Source organism: Phaethon lepturus, unplaced genomic scaffold (genome assembly GCF_000687285.1).
Source record: "Phaethon lepturus isolate BGI_N335 unplaced genomic scaffold, ASM68728v1 scaffold8280, whole genome shotgun sequence".
In the NCBI taxonomy this organism is placed as follows: Eukaryota; Metazoa; Chordata; class Aves; order Phaethontiformes; family Phaethontidae; genus Phaethon; species Phaethon lepturus.
Window position 1 is genome coordinate 21519 of NW_010511110.1, and position 20362 is coordinate 41880.

The 20362-nt window shown below is 40.1% G+C and overlaps 1 protein-coding gene across 1 annotated transcript in view; it reads left to right on the forward strand.

Moving 5' to 3' along the window:
- CRAMP1L (Crm, cramped-like (Drosophila)) overlaps positions 1–20076 on the forward strand; it is a gene marked incomplete at its 3' end in the record, with an annotated part of 41438 nt that extends 21362 nt beyond the window's left edge. The window contains exons 6-19 of the mRNA XM_010282825.1: positions 3138–3223; positions 3719–3842; positions 4956–5037; positions 6079–7344; positions 9734–9911; positions 12410–12591; positions 13222–13296; positions 14522–14603; positions 15343–15447; positions 16451–16629; positions 17181–17261; positions 18619–18853; positions 19126–19290; positions 19931–20076. Coding sequence (XP_010281127.1) covers positions 3138–3223; positions 3719–3842; positions 4956–5037; positions 6079–7344; positions 9734–9911; positions 12410–12591; positions 13222–13296; positions 14522–14603; positions 15343–15447; positions 16451–16629; positions 17181–17261; positions 18619–18853; positions 19126–19290; positions 19931–20076 — 2986 coding nt within the window. The remainder of the gene's footprint in view (positions 1–3137; positions 3224–3718; positions 3843–4955; positions 5038–6078; positions 7345–9733; positions 9912–12409; positions 12592–13221; positions 13297–14521; positions 14604–15342; positions 15448–16450; positions 16630–17180; positions 17262–18618; positions 18854–19125; positions 19291–19930) is intronic.
- Between the last annotated feature and the right edge of the window lie 286 nt (positions 20077–20362).

A 20362-nucleotide genomic window follows, 5' to 3' on the forward strand; every position in this document is an offset into this window, starting at 1 on the left:
CCTTTTAAGCACAACTACAAATGCTTATGATGCTGATCTGTTGTTAAGTTTTGAGCTGCTCTGTGGTGGTAGCAGATCGTGGATATCTGAAACCCAAGGTGGTAGAGAATTGATCAGGAGCAACTGCCAGGAGGCCCGACCCAATAATAAATGCTTTATGACTAACTAGTTAGGGTCTTTAAGAGAAATAGCAAACAGGAAAAATGAACAGCAGTGCTTTTCTTCCTCCTTTGTTTGCTTGATCAAATTAACTTAGTTGTTCTTAGGTGGATCAAGTAGTCGTTTGAGCATTCAGGCCCTTCTTTCAGTCAACTTCAAGTCACATGATGGAACAATTTCCACAAAGCTTGTCTTGTCTTATATAGTCGTATCAGTTAATCTAAGAAGTAATAAAGTTTCTCCCCACAAACCCCCTTTTCACTTAAACCCTTACACTGTCAAAAGTAATAATAATAATGGTGCTATTTATGACTCTTCACTTGCATGCATCTACTTCAAGGGCACAGTTGATAAAAACTTGTTGCATTAGCTAGAATGAAGATGCAGGAGGAGAGTATCAGCTCACACAAGTAATCAAAAGAATTGCTGTCTTAAAGTAGTGTAAATTTGCAATTTAGCAACTTGTTTCAAGGTGCATTGAATCACTGGATTTCTTTTCACTGGCTTTAGTAGATTTTATATGAGGCTATTATGAAACTGTTTTCCACTAGAACAGGAGGGAACATCTAGGCATGTCTTCACTAAGCAAGGAAATCATTACAGCAGTTCTGATTGCTGTAGTGCTGTAATTAACTCCTTGCAAGAACAAGAAACACAGTCATTTTGGCATGTTCATGCAGCAGCATTGTTTTCCACACAACCATTCCGTCACATTCCCAGACTTTGCATTTTCTAGTGGTTGAGTGCATTCATGCATCCTGTCATCTCAACATGAGCTTTTTAAAATTTCTTACTGTGATGAACAGCGTTAGTGGTAATAGAGTAAATGTAGCTTTCATTGAATCCCTGTAGTTAAAGGCAAAAGGTATTTGTTTTGAATCATGAGGATGTGTTACTTTAGCGTAAAACTATGTAACAGGAAGAGAGATTTCTAGAAGCTGTAGTAAAAGTTTAAGACTTCAGCTGTTTTTTCGGTTACTGTTCTTGGAGGAAATAATAATGGACAAAGAAATGTAATATGTATCTAGAGTTTTTATTTACTGCAAATTCTCTAGGTTCTGTGAAATCCTTCAGGTTTTGTACCAGGAACTTTTATACTAGGCTGTTGCTTCTGACTGCTGACTGAGACCAAAGTTTGGAGTCATGAAGAAAAGTGGAGATTCCCCACCTAAAGATTCAGACCCAAGAGGGAAGTTGTCCAAACATTGACCAGCTGAATTTGAGAGCAACAGAATTTGTAGTTGAGTTTCCAGTCTTTACACATTGCAGTCCCTGTTAACTTGACGTAAGTCAGTTTGGGTTGATTCATACTGATCTCATCCTCACTTGTACTGAAACTTGGTTTGTTTACACATTTAAAAAAAATGAAGGGTGCTAGCTGCATATGATGAAACCTTTTTCAGGAGATTTATTTTCTAAAAAATGCTGATTTTCTGATAAAATCATATCTGCACTTCAATATAATGACAAGAAGCGTATAATGGCAAGAGATATGAGCCTCATGCATTAAGGCTAAGGTGTCCATTGCAATGACCAGGCGGAAGTTTTACCTTTCATTGCTACCTTATGTCATTGACTAGATACCTGCAAATGTTCCTGTGCTCTCCTCTAAGAATCTTTCCACTGGCAGAGATTGATCATTGTACTTGGTGGGACATGCTGCTTTGACACATTCAAGGACCCAACGATTCAAGTTAAGTTGAAAGGGGAAGGGTAAAACAATGCTTGTGTCATAGCAGCCATAGTGTTGTCTGCTGTTGCAGACGTGGAAATAGGAAGCACTGTTTAAAAAGCAGGCAAGTAGCTCTCGGGTCTTTTTTATTTTTTCTTAAGTAGTACTATTGCTAGTTTCTCTACAGCACTTGAGAGCCTTCTTTTTTCATTAGTTGAGCCATCACTACGTCTCTGTCAGAGTCCATTAGAAAGAGTGAGGGCTAACATATTCCCTCTAGCTTCTGGTAGCTCAGTGCAGATGGAGGAAATCTGCCCTTCTAGCCCTGGGATATTTTGAATCTGTAGAATTTCACAGCCTCGTAACTGAAATTTCTGAGCCGTTCACATCATCAACTCCATCTTCTCAGATCTGACTTCACTTCTGCTGCCCTTCTGCAAATTTCCCTCTTAGCAGTGTAGACAAGTGCTCTTTCTGCCTGATGTTGTCTTCCTTACAGCATAGAAAAAAATAAGATTCTGCTGTAGGATAATTCTTCCATAATTTCTTTCATTTTACTTGCAAAGACTTGTGTTCAACCCTGCTGCTTCTATGGTAGCTGATCCTTATTGCTTGAAGTATTAGGTAATAAACACTGCAATCAGTAACCTTGTTTGTCTCAATGCCTGCTTTTTAGGTCTCTAAAAAGAAAATAGGGCTGACTGAGTGAAGAAATCAAACAGTTCCACTCTGTGAAAACAAAAATGGCCTCTTTTAAGGATCTTTATAGCTCTTAATGCGGTATTGAATCTAAAAGCCAGTGAAATTGTACTGTAAAAGTTACTGTGTTCAGATTGCTGCACAAACTGTTGGACCTCATTTCTGCAACACGTGGTATTGATGTTCCAGAGTGGAAGACTCTTCAAAAACTTTACACTTTTTCTTTCCATAATTAAGAATTAGGAGTATAAAGAGGAGACTAAAGCAAAACCAGTTGCCATTTATGGAGAAGCTGTCTCTGAGGGTACTCTTCAACTGAAGTAACATAATTCTGGTCTGCTTTAGAACACAGCAGTCCCTCCCTAAGTGGACATCCCAGTGTTCTGTGAAAGTCTGGAAGAGAAGGGTCACAAGAGTAGCATTTGTATAATGAAAACTAAGGTCATACAAAAGATTGAATGTTCTTGTGAATCTTCACTGCAAACCCTTACATTTCTTTGTTCATTCCTATAGCCATGATTGTATTTCTCTCTGTGTCCCTAATACGTATGTATTCACAAACTTTTGTTAATGGTGCCTGTAAATACTTCTCTTTCAATGCATTCAGGGCTACGACTGTTCGTTACAAAGGCAGAAACCTTCGTATCAAAGCTCCAATGTGCAGGGCTTTGAAGAAACTCTGTGATCCAGATGGTAAGAAAGAGACGCTGGAACGTGAAATGGTTTTAACAGATGGTTGGAAGAATATGAGTGAGAGTAGGCCTGTTTTGATGTGTATATCACTGGCAGGGGAATATGTGCTATTTCAGATTTGTGTTGGGCACAGATATATGTCCCTATTGTCTTACCTATCCTGTTTCTTGTATAATCTGAATAACATTAGGACCCACCCAGCTCTCTAAGTCTTGGAATATGTCACTAGATAAATTGAAAAGGAAATAGCTACACCAGACAAGATTGCTACTGCATTACCAGTTGTGCTTTCACTATACGCAAAGTTTAGTCCCTTGTGCCAGTGAATAAGCAGTAGTATGTTGGTTAGCATTGAGCATTTTAGACTTTTTTTACCTTCTTCAGTTCAACTGTGTGATTTTTATTTTTTTTTAAATCCCGCCCCCGCCGTGTATAGTGTTCTGACTGAATTGTCCTTGCTTTGACCCATGCCCTTTGTGCTTCATCTCCCTTCAGGCATTAGTGATGAAGAGGACCAGAAGCCAGTACGTCTTCCTCTCAAGGTCCCTGTGGAGTTGCAGCCACGAAATAATCATGCATGGGCTCGAGTACAGAGTCTTGCCCAGAATCCACGGCTTAGGTAATGAAGAACCGATTCTAATGGTCACAATACAACAGAAAAATATATGAGCAGCATTCTGGCATCTTCCTTTCTCTTCAGGGTTTTCTTTGCCACCTGGGCAGTTCATCTTTGATAATGCGGTTTGCCTAAATGTACTTATTCTGAAGACTTTGTCCAACCAGAGTACATGATTGTTGTAAACATGGGATATCAGACTTAAAAATTAGATTGCCATTGTTCTTTATGTCTTTTAATTTGAGTAATGATGGGAGCTGCTGGACTTGGAGATTAATATACTTTGTGCCATTTACACCCAGTTGTCAGAGCAGAGTGCAAGTAAAATGGAGATATTCAGCACTAGTTCTACAAAAATTTATATTGAACATGCCATGAGATGGAGGCACAGGGGAGAGAAGTAAAACAATGGTCAGAGGCATCTGCACTAAGATTCTGAACATGTCAACTGCAACACAGTGGTACTAACAGAAAGGGAGGTGTTTGTAGCTTAATTTCATCCCTGCAAAATGTAGTTGGTGCTGTTGTTTCAGCATCATCAATGGCTGTTCATCCTAGTACTTACATTTAGTCCAAAACTCAGGGCAGAAAACACGAGGCCTCTGTGATGTCAATTGTTCTTTCAAATAGAGTACTTCAGTATAATGACCAAAGATCATGCAGGAAGAATGAAGATTTTTAGCATTAGGTTTCTTTTGTAAACTTCTTTGAGACCAAAAAGTAAATGTTGGGGAGGGGGTGCCCCTTTTTCTCTTTCTTTCTATACTTCATGTGGTGGCTTTGTGCCTTGCCTGCACTTCTGCAGTTTAGCTGAATCTTGGCATCTTTTCCTATCTTCTTCCACCTGGAAAAACTAGTTTCTTGAATCATGACAATCAGGTAGGCTTTTAGGTCTTTCTCAGCTGTGAGTTACCCAGATTTTAAGTTGTGAGATAACATGGTTTTGTTTTTCTTGATTTTTTTTCGTAAAGCTTGGGAGTGGTAGATGTGTTCTCCGTGGTTGTATTACAGAATGACAGTTTCTTCCCTTAATTCCCATTCTAGCATCAAGGCTGCGATTTGAACTTCTGCTGACATTTTTCCTCTGTTCCCTTGCTTTGTTCATCTTGTATACAGGATGATCGTGGAGTTGCATCGGAAGGTCTCCAGCCTCATTGAATTCCTGAAGCAGAAGTGGGCTCTCCATGAAGTGCGTATTGTATCCTTTTTCTGCTTAGTCTGTGCTGTATGCTGTGTCCTGGGAGCAATTCCCTTCGTATTCTAAGTTCATTTTTGCATCGGAAATGTGATTCTACCTCATAAATTTACCAGCCCATGCTTAGGAAATTAGAGGTTGGTATCTCAGTGTCACTAATGGAGCCTTTCATGGGAAATCCCATGATACTCTACTCTTACCTCAACTCTTCTCTACTATGATCCTCTGAAAAGCTAGTTAGTAATAAATTAAGCTCCCTACCTTTATTTGATTTCCTTAAACAGTGAGCCTAGTCTTGTTTCATTATAGATGGGTGACCACCATAGAAGCCTGCATAATAACTGTTTTGTTTTGAGTTTCAGCAAAGAGGTAAAGGACAGATCTTTCCACTTGCTTTATGCAGTTTCACCAAATGGAAGCTTAAGCTTCTTGTCTAGGTAGCTGCTGCTACCTGTTATGTATCTCTACGCTGTCTAAGGTGTACAACGTTAGAGATAGCCCTACTCTGAACTTTGATCCATGGAGTAGAAGGATTTGTGAGTTCACAGCCATTCTGTTCTCCTGTTGACTGGTATGCTGTATCCTGTTTTTAGTCCTCTAATTCAGGCTTTTCTTTTTAATTTGTGAGCTTGGAAGAAGTAGCAGCATAGCACTTGAAACTTAGAAGGATGTCAAAACATGTAAGATGGAGGTTGCTGCACAGAAAGGGGAGTCTATTTTGGTGTGCAGTGATGTTGGGGTTTTTTGTTTGTTTTTGTTGGGGTTTGTTAGTTGGTTGAATTTTTTTACGATTACAATGGTGTGTGAAGCAGAGATAAGTAATTTTGTGTGGAACAGAGATTTGATTTGTGCTTGTAGTAGGTGTTCAGTGTAGTCCTTATCACCACAGAAGGACTTAATTTCTGATTATAGAGTCTTTACATCTATGCTGAATAGATAACATGTACTTGATCAGCTACTTTTTTTTAACTTGCAAAATAGGCTACCACATGCTTGTTTCGAAGGGGCAGATGATTGTTGTATTCTTTGACATATCTTTTTTAGCGTAAAACACTAGAAGAACGGCAGCTTCAAGACTCCAGAGACTCAGAAACAAGAGGCAGCTTCTCAGAGGAGAAAGTGATGCTTCATCTCTTTCCAGGAGAGAATTGTACACTCACTCCACTACCGGGGGTAGCCAGAGTGGTCCACTCCAAGGCTTTCTGCACAGTGCATTGGCAAGAAACTGGCAAATGCAAACAGAACACGAAAGACTCTCACTTACTACCCCCTGCGCAAATCCTAGGCATACAGAGTGGTCAGGGGACAGCTAGGGGACAGCTAAAATACACGCGGGGAACAGAAGGTAAGGGTGTTGGAAGGGCAGAGAGCACTGCAGAGTCAAGCAGAACCTCTCAGCCCACAGCTGAAGTTTCTGCAAGCGCTGAAGATGGTGCCCCAGAAACTGGCCTGGTGGAAGGAACAGCCTCAAATCTTGGCATCACTAATTCTCTCCAAAAACCGCCTTCTGGACTTCAAGATCCAGGAGGGAACAATGAAAAGCTGAGCTCAGTGGCCTTCTGTGTGGAGGGCAGGGAGGCCCTGGCTAGTGACCAAGCAACTGTGCTACCATTGTGCAGCACAGCTTGTGCTTGCAGTAAGATCCCTGATGTGGAGGAGCTCTCTCTGCTCGATCCATTCCCACGGTACATGAAGTCCTGTCAGGACCTGATTGTCCCAGAGAAATGTTCTTGCACAGACAAACTGCATGGGAAGGACTCTACTCCAGCAGCTGGTGATACTTCTCCTGTGGCTTTTCCAAGCGGGAGGAGCACAGAGACATCTGACTCGTATTCACAGCTACTGAGATGTGGTGTGGCTTCACCCAGCAGTGGCTCATCCGGATATGAAACTCAGGCTAGCCACAGCCAGGGCCAACAGCTTGATGTGTGTACCAAGGATATAACAGATGCAGTAATGGAGGATTCTCAAGAGAAGCTGGGCTCCTCATTTCCACCTCCACCTCAGGGACAATCTAGTTCAAAGTCTCTCAAGGATGACCCAAGCCGGCTCTCTCAACAGGTTAGAGAAGAAGGATGGAGTCTACGAACTTCTGAGAGCCTGACGCTGGCTGAAGTCTACCTCATGATGGGCAAACCGAACAAATTGCAGCTGGAATATGACTGGTTGGCTGTCTTGGAGCCAGAAACCCAGGATGCTAGGGAGCAAACATTGGAGTCAAGTGCTGTTCCTGCATGTACCACCTTTCACAAGCAGAGACTCCTAAACTGCCTTCTAAAACTTATCTCTACTGAAGTCAATCCCAAACTAGTAAGTAGCTCTTGTTCATGCTCCAGTTGCTAAACTTCTATTTCATCTGGGCAATAATTGCCCCGTTCTGTTTTCATAGTAAATCAATGACCAGCCTTGTCAAGATCTTGGAGATTCCTGTGTTTAAAGAAAACCCAAACAACACAACTTGGCTTGCCTACAGAGTGGACTTTTCCTCAATATGCTGCATTTGCTTTTTACACTACCTTGTAGTTTTCTGGTTTGCTGTGAGTCTCAATGGTATTACAGTGAGCATTTAATGTGACTACTGAAAAAATCAGTCATGAGGTTAGGTGAAGTAGGTGCTTTCTGTTCTCTCAGGTTCATAGAACCTTGCAACAGCCCAGGTTGGAAGAGACCTTAGAAGATCATCTGGTCCAACCTTTTGTGGGAAATGGAGCCTTGTTGTCAGAGGGAGCCTAGATGAGATTAATACTCCATGTGAAAACTGCAACCCTTAATTTCCAGTGTTTATGTAGTTCAAGATAGACTAAGAGTAAGTGTGAGAAGAATTTTTTCCTTTGGGATGGCGTAGCCAATGTAACTGAGCCTGCCTTAGTAACTTTTGTAAAAGTTCCAAGACTCTAGGATAGTTGTTTAACAGACCCAGAAAAATAACTTTTTCCTTAGGCAGTTAACTGGGAATGAACTTGCTTCTTGTGCTTTTTAACCAGTGTTTAAGATCTGCCCCTATGATACGTGGGCAGCCATTCACCTAGCGCAACCAACTGAAACTTAGTAAGAACAAAAAGACACTGAATTCAGCAGAACTGACTGAATTCCTGTGATGGAGATACGATGAGTTAAAGATACCACTTGCATCATATTCCAATATAGGATGCAGATGTACCACTGTTCCCAAACACACATAGTTCTTTCATCTTTCTTTGTTGGTGCAGACTTAACCCCCCCTCTGAAGCTCCTTTTGATCCTGATTTTTACAGACAGAGAATGTAGGATTTTACAGATCTAAAACCATCTTTTCTCAGATACAGCTCCAGATACAGACTTTGTTTAAGCTATAAAGACTTTTGGTCTGACATCTCACAGATCTGTGACAATGTCTCCTCTTTTGGCATCTGCTTTTACTTCTGGTGACAAGTGACAGCCAAGGATGTCATGATTAAACAATCACGAACTAGAAAGAAGGACATCTCCTTAGACTTGGGGGGGGAGAGGAATAGAAGAGGGGAAAAAACCCAGTAGTTATTATTTGCAAGTGTTTTCCTGTCACTTCAGCACTCTTGGTGTCTTAATCAAAGTAGCATAGTGCTCCTGAAAAATAATGGCGTTCCTTCAGATATGTACCATATCGTACATTCCAATGAAAAGAAGTAACATAACCTTTCCTTTTATTTGTCACATACCACTTTATACCAGCTGTGTTTCAGAAAGAGGTGGTTTTCCTGTGGCAATGAATGTCATGGGACTGATACATATTCAACAGGCGAGGATATTTACTGCCTAATTGAAAGTACTGTAGACTTTCTGAAAGTATTGTCTCTTTAAATCCTCTGCATTTCATCAAATAATGACAGGAACCATAATATTTTTGCCAGAGGGTACTTTAACAAAGGAAGAATTGGTTGTCTAGATCCCTGCTATTTTCTCAAGATGCTCTGTAACAAAGCCAAAAATGGCCAACTTTGCTGTGGTTCATTCCTTTAAACGAAGATTACAGCATAAAACCAACTGTAGCAAATTGCATTGCAGTCAAGTGTAGGTGGTAATTTTATGCCTGTGGTTGCACACAGATTCCTTAAAAAGGGAGCATTTTCTAGAAAAGCGTTTAAACAACGTAATGAAATAACTGGATAGGCGTGGAAGATTAGTAAAGCACCTTGCCATATGCCTCTTGTTACTGCTGTGTTACAGTATGAAATAGGAGAAGGGATGGAAAAACTTCAAAATTATTTGTCTCTACTTGATTAGAGTTAAGAGTAAAATATTTTTGTCGAGGTGTACTTCCAACGAGAAGAGCCCTCTGGGTGGTTAGAGTTTATGAAAATTAGTTTTCCACTGAATTAAAAACACCACCTTTTTTGTTACTGTGACACATCTGTGTCTTTAACACCCCCCCCCCCCCCCCCCCCCTCTTTTTTTTTTTTCTTTAATCCTGCGGTGGTCCAGCACAATCTGTGAAGCTTGTTGAGTGTTAACCTGATTGTAACATTAATGATATTGAACCAATGACATTTAACACTGCTAAATGCACAGAAAGGGAATTTCAGCTGCTCACTACACACGCACACAAAGGTATTGGTTACGAGTACTTAAAGATATTGTAGTATGTCAGGTTTTTTTTTTTAAGCTTCCTAAGTAGAATGAGTTTAACAATACATTTGTTGTAACAGTACACAATACGCATTTAATGTGCATGCATTTTTAGATGCCTGAGATGAGCTCTGTTGCCACGTCACCTATAAAGCCTGCTCAAGAGGAGCAGTCACTGACTCCTCCGGGAAAGGTGATTGCCATCAGCACCAGGAGTCCAGGTTGTGCACGAAATCAATCTGCCCTTCGCAACAACAAGACTTTTTCTCCTGGTGCTGCTTCCAGCTCCTCAGGTGAGTATTCATAAAAATTCATTTCAAGAGATCGGACCTCATACCATGATGAGTACATCCCAGTAACGTAACACTGGGAGAATGAGAGTAAGAACTCTCATGAGCTTAACTGTTTCAGAATATTGGTATGTCTTAATTTGTTTTTAGTGTTGTCCTAAATTCAGTATTTCCTGGAATCTTGAAAAACAATGCACATCAATAATACAGTTTATAATCCAGAACTCTCAGGAGTCACCCTGACAGAAGTGACATTTGTTAGGAGCTGACTGATACAGGGTATGGGATTTCAAGAGAGTGAAGGCTTACTGAGCAAGATAGTAAATATATGGTGTAAAGTGTTTTGATAAAATAATTACTGAAAATTTTATGTGCCATTCTGCCATTATAAAATACAGAATTATTATGAATTACCTTTTCTTTTAATAGAAGGTAACTTGTGAGCCCTAGGCATGCAGACCAAGAATTTCAGTTCTATTCTTCGGTACAGTTGCATTTGCCAGCCAATGTTTTATGACTTTAGAAATAAAGTCTGCAGAGGTGTCAGGGTTTCTGGGTACAATTGTGATTCTTATGCTGTGCTTCTCACACCCATGCTCTAAGCAGCAACAGACCACGAGCAATTTAACTCATGCTGTAAAACATACTAGGTGCTCAGTGTGGTTTTCATTTTAAAATGGCAATTTCATCTTTGTCTAATGCTTCACTGCACTTACTTGCAGACAAGGACATACTTAAATATCTAGGAAAAAGCCAGTAAGTTAATAGATCAAACAGATAAATTGTTACATTTCAGTGAGATACACAGGCTTGAAGGGCATATCTTTTTAAGTCAGACTTGCAAGAAGTATCAAACTTCCTTAGTTTGCGACATTCATTTTTATGAGGTTGAGTTTATGCTTCCCTAATGCCTTGAAAATCGTTTCTGAAGCATTTTAAGTAAGGGTAAGTATCATCTGCTGAGGACACCAAACAGAAACAGCAAGAAGATAGCAATAGTTTGTATCTGATCCCTAGAAACAGATACCTGTTCTGTTTACATAGAGCTTCATGGATTCAAAACCAAATACAATTGTCCATGTTAATCTTTGATTCACATCACTGAATTACAAGTAGGGTTGTGTAGCACTATGGTTTAACATACTATAATGAAGCACATATTTTTTAGTGCAAAGTCAGGAAGTAAAAAATATACACTATTTATTCCTGCTTTTGTACAGTACCAAAGTTGGCTTCAGCTGAGCTGTTTGACTTGAACAGAGGAGCAGTAAAAGTGTGTTCAGTACAACATTCTACCTAGTTAATTAGTTTAGTTTCTCGGCGGTGCTTCCTGGGGTAATGCACTCAGCTTAGGCCTCAGGTAGTGGCATTCCAGCATGTCAAACGGATACCCAAACAAGTCAGGTATTTTCACCTTAACTTAATAAAACCTGCAGGTTTTTTTGTTAGGTAAATAAAATTTGTTCTTCAGAACACTACTTGAATACTGTTGCGTATACCTCTCTCTGCATTAGGGTGGCCCAGGCTTGTGCTGTATTGTGTTGTGCCCAAGGAGGCAGCAGGCATGACTGAGGATCCTTTCCTGCTTTGCTTCTTCCCCCTCTGGGTGAGTCAGGTGCCTGCTGCCTCCCAGCTGAGATCTCCAGCCCAGCAGTAGAGGCTGGAGTACCATGGCAATTATGGGTGCAATACGAGTGAAAATAGCCGTTACTGTCCATTGTAACAAAACCCAGTGTTGCATGTGCAGCGAACGCTTCTGCAGAAAAGAAGCAGGTACACTTCACTAACAATACTGATTTTCATCCTAGCTGGATGCCTGTAGAGTGGGCACAGCACTGTGAAATCCTACAATATTTTTTAAAGTTAAATGTAGATGGAGAAGTTTTACTTAGACCAGATGCCATTATTTCAATGTGCCAAATATATTTCTAAGTCCATCCTTTGGAAGGTGTTTTGGTAAATTGATCCCTGCTCTTTCATTTCTCTCTCACCAGAATCAATTCATTGGGGTTAAACTTTGAATTACCATGGGATGGGTGGGTGGAGGAGGGAGTGTAAAATAAACATTGTAGAATAAGCCTGTGTTTGTAATTGTCTTCCGCTACAAAAGGGACGGTGGATATATAGTTTGTTTAGTGGGAAGGGCCCTCAAATCTACAAGCTGAACAGATAAACTGCTTAATACAGTCTGTGTGGGAATAAAACTGGGTGCTTAAATTCTAGTTTCTTTAGTAGTGTAAAATTGCGTTTAACCCTCTTCTTCTGAGGATTTCAAAGCAGGTGAATGTTTGCAGTGTCCTTGTGAAGCAAGCTGATCAACTGTCAATTTGCAGGTTGGAAAACTGAAGTATCAAGAGTTTCATTATTTGAGATCACAAACATATGGTGGCAGGGCCAGAATCCATAAGTCCCAGCTCTCTGTATGATCCTTCAGTTACTAAATAGTTACTTTCTTTTTGTTTTCACTTTGCTTCATTGAAATTGCTGTTAAAATCTTCTAGGTTTGAGAAACCTCCCTAGACCTCTCTTGGTGGCTGGTCCTTCAAGTTCTGGAAGCACTGATGTGGATGGTGGACTCTTTGCAGTTCCTACCACTCTACCACCCAACAGCCGCCATGGGAAACTGTTCTTGCCTAGCAAAGAAGCAGAATTGACCTTCCGGCAGCACTTAGACACAATCAGTGTAAGTGAGATAATGAAAAAAGTAGCGTGTTGTGCCTGAGCCAGCATCCAATAGGTATTACAAGGGGTTTTTGATTCGTCAGAAAGTATGGGCTTCCCTGTGAAGCAGTGCTTCTAGTGATGCTCAAACATAACATTGTATTAGCTGAGATCAGTCAGATTTTGACTATATGCCTTGAAGTGACATCACCTCTTCAGACCTGAATCTGAATGCCATCACACAGCCTGATGAAGCTGGTTCACTCTCTAATTAAGTTGCTTCAGCAAATATATTTGCCAGGTTTAGCAAAACTGGTATCTGTCTTACCGTGCAGCTAGTTTTGCTGCAACCTCAATGCTGTATTTAATTCAAATACTCATTTTTCTATATACAATCATAATAAGCTGCAGTAGTTAAGTAGTGAAATGGCTTTTTTGGGAGAAGGCTTTATTTCCATAAAGCAAGAAGAAAAAAAATACATTCCTAGTGGAAAATTTTCCTACTCTAGCAGAAAGAATATTCTACTGTCTGAAACCAAACACAGTATTTTAATAGTTACAACTTTATTGAAAAACGGAGTTTGAGGGCTATAATTTATTCTGTGCCTGCATGCTTAAAATAATTTCTAATGCATTTCCTGTTCTTGTCCAGATGCAGTCTGACTTCTTCTTGCCAAAGCCAAGGAAGTTAAGGAACAGGCACTTGCGGAAGCCGTTAGTAGTACAGGTCAGAACAATTGGCAAAGTGTGAAATGCCTATTTTGCTTCCTGAATAGGTATCAGTAAGGCTATCATGATTTGCACCTAACTGAAATAAAACACTGAACTGCCCTCATCCACTGGAAAAGTGAAGCTGAACATAGGAAGGAATGAGAATTCTAGTCTGTATTGTAATCAGCCATGTTACATTCCTTACATGAGGAGTGTCAGCAATGGTAGTAGTCCAGTGCATCAGGTGGTTTAAAAAAGTGAAAAAGCCCCTCATCTGAAAGCAGGTTCTGCTGTTTGGGCCTGCTGGTTCTGATGCATAAGCAGTGTGTTCATGTGGGATTTTGATATGTCGTTCTCAGAGCTGGCAGTGCTATTGCAACAAGATTTCCCTTTAGATAAGTTTTCCTGCTTACTAGTCACTAACAGCTGTTAAACTGGGGTGGGTATAAACCTCTACAGTGCAATAAAACACAACACTACTCGAAAGAACAATGATTTTTTCAAAAGCGGATGTGGAAAGAGATTTATGGAAGCCTTTTGTCATGGAACTTTGGTGGTAGGCAGGCATTAACCTCTCTTAGAGTACTCTGATAACCCAGCAAAAAGGCACATGCCACTGTGAAACCACAGGCTAGTCCTAGGGACTTGTGGCAGGTGGAGAACATAAAAGAAATTTCAAACCAAAATAATGGAAACTTGTTTGGGGAAAAAAAGCTACCAAGTGTCAATATACTCTTTTGTCTCTGTATGAGTAGGAGACCTAGAAATGCATACTATTTTTTTGGTACCGAGATATTCTCATCTATGGAATTCCATTTGTTTTAAGAGCTCCCAAGTTTATACAGCTGCCTCATTACTTCACCCTTGTTTAATTGTAATGGAAGATCAGTTGCACACAGACTAGATCCTATCCTTAAGATCACTGCTGTAGTTCTGTGACAGATTTGAAAATTACTGCAAGAATAATCAGAAAGGAATATAGTTCTAATTAGTGTTTCTCAGATTGTCCATGTGGAATTTTTTTCTTGTAGTAGTTTGCAGAGAAAACACGATTCCTATCTGTAGCTTCTTTCTCAAGATTACACAGACCTTATTGCTGTGTCTGTTGCATGACAGTTATGCCATGTAAATACTCTGCTTATTCTGGAAGGTATCATGCCCTTCTGTGCCTTAGAAGATGAGCTTTGCCCTCCGTTCTGTGTTTAAATATGTTCTGGTTTATTGTTGTTTCTTTCACGTAGAGAACACTGCTCCCCAGGCCATCTGGAAATCCGTCCCAGCATGTCTGCTCCTTTTCTATCTTATCCAACTCATCCATTACAGGTGAGTCTGCATATCTTCTATCACTTTTATGCAGCCGTGAGATGGACTGGAAAGTGTCCTTAAAACTGCATAAAGGAATAATTTCTAAAAAGAGGAAAATAATCCTTTCAAAACCAGAGCGTAAATACCAGTTGCTTGAGTCACTTCCTACAGGATAATGGGATTGTTATCCCAGATCGTTGTTAAACAAGTCATGATTATGATAGAACTTTTTATCTTCCATTTCCCAGTATTGAAAGCAGGGAAGAATAAGGAATTCTCTACAAGGAGACAAAATTTTGGAACAAATTACTTAGATAAGAAATTTTTTTCTATAGGGTGTAGTCATTTGTCTAGATGTTATAATGGACTTTTCCTAGTACCTGGGATACTGTTTAAATTTCATACATTATAATCAATATACCGCCCATTTGTCCTTTTCTGCTCATACACTCGTTAGTACAGATGATCCCCCAAGTTGGCTTAAATCTCAAAATCAGCATGAGACCCTTAAGGTTATCTTAATTGAAAATAATGAAAGCAGCTTCAATAACACAGCAACACTTTCTGTTGCCTTTTTGTGATAAGGCACTGGCTCACTTGCATTGCTACTGCAAGTCTAGTTTCGTCATCTCCACTATTTGTATTCCCAGAGCTCGCTACTGCTTGGAATTTGTTTGCTTCCATTGAACTGTGTTGTGCTCTGCTTTAAAGATGTTAGATTTCATGTGCTTGAGAGGTACTTAATCCTTCACCCTAGGGAGAGGTTCATTTCGGCCAATCCAGTCTTCACTGACGAAAGCTGCCGTTTCTCGTCCAATTGTGCCCAAAGTTCTTCCAACCCAGGCTACCAACCATCTGTCTAGTAAGTCATTTCTTAAACAGAATGAGAGTCACGGTCTGTTGTGGTGTGTACAGTGTTACATTGTTGGTTTCTATTTCCTGGGTAAAATCATTAGTGCTTTTGGAAGTTAAAGAAAACACCTGTGTTAATGATATCTTACTTCCTGTGGCTTTGTGTGACTGCAGAAAGGGAGCAGTCAGTGGTGGGACAATCTGAACTAGGTTCTTTAGCTGTGTCTGACCTGCAGGCAAAGCAAGAATTTGTAACCAAACTTGAGCACTTTTGTGATGTTTTATTGTAAGACCACTTTGAAAAGGGGTTGTCACATATTTGAAAGAAACGTACAAACAGCTTATCTACTAATGTGAGATTATGAATTCTACAAGAAAAAAACACGCCAGTGTACTCCAAGCAAATACTATCTTGCAATGAAAGAATGGGTCCCATAATTAGAATGATTAGTGAGGTGAAAACAATGACTGCCTCTATGTTTTACTTAGAGGATTCTCTGTGATGGGAAGACATTCAGATGTTTAAGTGGATTTTAAAAGATCTGGGTGAGGTTGACCCTGCAACAATATCAAGTTTTCATATTGAGTCTAAATGGCTGCTAGAGGCAAGGTAACAAAATAAGGTTATGTTGTTTTTATACCTACTCTAGTAAACCATAGGAAATTTCTAGAAATTGCATAACCAAATACTTGACAATTTGCAGGAAAAAAAAAGAAGGAAAGGGCAGGGGAGGAGAACTGGGATGTTTCTTTAAACTGTTTTGATATACCTGATAACATGTTGGTACAGGGCAGAAAAATTAAACGTTTTAGCTGAAAGAAATGCTACACTTTATGAAGAGTAACAGCTGGTAACAGCTGATCAGATAGTTGCCATTTTCACTTTTTGCATGTGTTAGGTTTTGACTCTAGGCAATTTAAAAAAAAAAATCATATTTTAGATGAGTCACAACAAAGTTATTGCCTTAAGAAAAGGCTTGTAATGTGTTTTTTGCTTTTTTGTTTCATAAAAGGTGCTATTGACTTGGCAGCTAAAACTGCTGGTATTATCCCTGGTAGCCCTGTACCTGTCCTGGATGCAGATGGTTTGTCAAGTGTATCTCCATTGTCACCAGACGGAGTGACCACGGTGGTAACAGGGCAGGAGTCAACAGTAGCACATCAGAACGGAGGCTCCATCACCACTGTAGAGGTCAGTCTCCTGAGCATGCTTTTAAAAGTAGTTAAGTGTCTTGCTCTTTCATTGTGTAAAAAAGCTGTATTATTAATGACTCTTCAGTGAGCTTTCTCCTGGAGCTTGCTGTTAGACACTTTTATCACAGCAAACCCAATCTATGTTGTACAGTGTGTTATTTTGGGGTTGAGGGATCAAATCATCATCACATTGGAAAGACTTCCATCCTATAGAATAGCTTTCAGCTGTGGGACTGTTTAAGTTGGCCATCCATCTGGGCTTTTAAAGACAGTAGCATTTCAATAGACGGTAATTCAGCAAGGAATTTGGGGCAAAACATGGACTTGCAGGGATTTCTTTGGAATGGAAGCTGTGATTTCTCTTTGCCGTTTATTTCATTGAGACCAGATACATGTTAATCTGTGTAACTTTCTCAGGGAGTTGATGGATGATTTTGAAAGGCATGATAGAGCATGCATAAAGGGTGATACGCACTTGTCTCTTACCTCCCCAGCTATATTTGCAGCATCTGATGTTGGTCGCTCACCTGATTTCTATTGTGCTTCTAGGGCTCGGGCCCTGGGTGTCGGGTTCCATTCATCAGCCTACCAACACGGCATGAGCAGGGAGCAGTTCCTGATGGTTTCCAGGTAGAGTACGTGTTGAAAGAACAGTTGTATGAAATGGGTAATGTTCTGGAAACACTGCTGGAATTACTAGTTAAATCTCCTCGTTCCCAGGTACACCATTGGTGCTGTTTTGTGGGAATTGAAATCTTTAGCATCTAAAGAAATTTAAAGACAGAAAACTTGGAAAGCTGCCTAAAATTATGTCAGTGCCGTTCTCTAAAAAAATCAAAGTGAAGCTGATAATCTCTGACCTCTGAAGGACAAACTGGTTTCACGTATTTCTTGATACAGTGGAGGAGTTTATAATTGCTCTGCTGTATTGTACACGTGTATTTTAGATATCACAAAGAAAGATTCAGCAATTGGCAGTCCTGCTGCTTGTATCTTGCTGAAGGAGGAATAGTAAGAGTAAAAGCGTGATTGTAATGCTAGCATCCTCTTCAGAGAATCACTTTTCTTTGTGCTGGATCCAGTAAGACATAGATACTTAAACAGTAACTGTGGCAGCACCTAAGTTGTAAGAGTGTTGTTACTTCTTTCTCCAGTGAGATCCAGGACCTTGTGTTAGATACATAAGCATCAGAATACAGGATTTTGTCATTTTTTTCAGTGGAAGTACTTTCTACCTTTGCTGTGACAGGTACATGCGAAAAAGGTCAAATTAATTTGATTGGAGAGCATCAAGGAGAAGTAGTGGATTTTTTTATAGCAGAGATGTTAGGACATGAACATAGGCATTTATTTGTGGTAGTGGGGCCTTAGGTTCTGGTTCTTGCTGTCAGGACAGCTTTGAATATACCAAATCAGAAAAAATCACAGACAGTTCTATGATGAGGTACTAATAACAAGACTCCTTAAAAAAGATCAGTTGAGTTTTGAGAAGTCTGGCTGTAAAGAGGAGTGAGTTAACAGTTTACAGTATGTATATACTCTAGGGAATTACAGGGTTTTTGCCTATACAAAGGCAAAGTAATAACTTAAGAACTATCTTGTAGTTTCATCAAAATCATGTTCATTTTATTATTATGCTTGTTTCTGTTATGTAGGCTGTATTAAATATTCTTTGGAATGTTACAGACCCATATTTTTTCAGATGATTTGGCAGGATGTGGGCTGAAGCATGTTTGCTTATGCTTACAGATATTTTTCATTAAAATAATACAAATGTATTATATAAATAATAATAGATTCCTAAAAATTTAGTAATGTTACCTACTGGATTATTAGTCCTATTTGGGGGTTGTTTTCTTTTGTTAGTTTGTTTTTTTTCTTAAGGTCTGATTTTAATCTGATGCTTAGGAGCTAAGCTGTGGCTTTTCAGACAGGTTTCCAAGTCCGTCATAAATTCATGAACAATTATCTCTGTTTCTTGTAACAGGGCACATCAATCCTTTCTCTGTCAGAACTGTCCAAGACTCCTCTCCAAAATGGTCTTTCCACCCCTCCACTTCCCTCATCAGAGGCTTCCAGTACCCGGCTCTCTCCTCCCAATGTTTCTGCTCTCTTGGATATTTCTCTGCCTGGACCACCTGAGGATGTGCTTTCTCAAGGAGAACCTGCCACTCAAATCAGTGATTCTATCATTGAAATAGCTATCAGCTCTGGTCAATACAGTAAGTCTGAGCTTAGCTAAAGTCTTCCTATTAACTTAAAAAAAAATCCCTGTCATCTTACATGTCAGCAGAAACTTTTCCAGGAAGTTTCTGGTGGTTTTGGGGGTTTTTTTAACACCTGTTGGAAGTAAAATTATGTGCTTAGCCTTTATTTTCTAGCACAGACAGGTGGTTTTTTGTTGGTTTTTTTTTTTTTTTTCCTTTCTAAATGGATGCAGTGTCCTATAACTACTGCATTGACCGAATCAGTGATTCCTGACATTGGCTTACAGGTGAAGGTGTTTCTCTCTCTCCTGCAAAGCTGAATGGCAGTGACAGCTCCAAAAGTCTTCCGTCCCCATCCAGTAGTCCTCAACAGAACTGGATTGCCTCTCCCAGCCATGATCCCCAGTGGTACCCTAACGACTCCACAGACTCGTCTCTCAGCAGTTTGTTTTGTAAGTGTCAGTATGCAGAGAACTGCAACAGAAAATCTCTTTTCTTTTTTTTTAAAAAAAAAAAAAAAAAGCTGTTTATTAGAAGTGAATCCTTTGGAAAATAGTAAACCCAGTAGGATGTTTTTAGGATTCTTCCCTTACTTCTTGCTTTCATTTCAGCAGTGTTGCCTTGAATGCATTTTCTTTCTCTTTACAAGTCTGTTCCTGAAAAGATCCTGTTGCTAGATTGGGGCCCGTACCTTGGGACAAATAATTCCTTGGCAGTTCTTTGTAGTCTGTTTGGAGACTGACTCATCAGTTAGGTTGAGACATTTTGGCTGCTCTGCCAAAATGAAAAGATGCCCTTGGCTCTGCTGTTGGAAAAGTAGGCTTCGTTCTGTGCTTGGTGAGCATAATCTCAAAGACATGAGATCACTGGGTTTGTTTGGGGCTTTTTAAACTAATGTTTAATGGGGCCAGTGTAATGAGTCTCTGTGCTCTTAGCAGTGTGCTGATGGTGTTCATGCTAGTAACACATAATTTTTAAGAGGTATAAGAAATGGATATCTGGCCTCCATTTTCTCTTTTCTTGTCCATCTCTTTATCCTCCCAGTTGCAAACATTCAGTGTAGTGACTTACTGATGTGCCTGTTCTTTATAGCAAGTTTCATCTCCCCTGAGAAGGGACGAAAAATGTTGCCAACTCCTGTTGGGACTGCCAGTGGCACCTCCTTACTGGGACCCAGCCTTCTGGATGGAAACTCACGGGACTCTTTTGTGTCACGGTCTCTGGCAGATGTAGCAGAGGTATGTCATCACATTATATTCAGCTATCTGCTTCCTTTTTCAGTGCAGTGTTACTGTATATTGTCCACCATACCTTCCTGAGATACTTAAGGCAAAGATGCTTTGACATCTGTACTTGAGCTTAGTAAAACAGGGTCACAGAGAGAGAGGGATATGATGGGTGGACTGTTGGGTGGATGCTGAATTGGTTGCATGGTAGCATCCAGAGGGTAGTGGTCAATGGCTCAGTGTCCAGATGGAGATCAGTGATGGGCAGTGTCCCTCAGGAGTCCATACTGGGACCAGT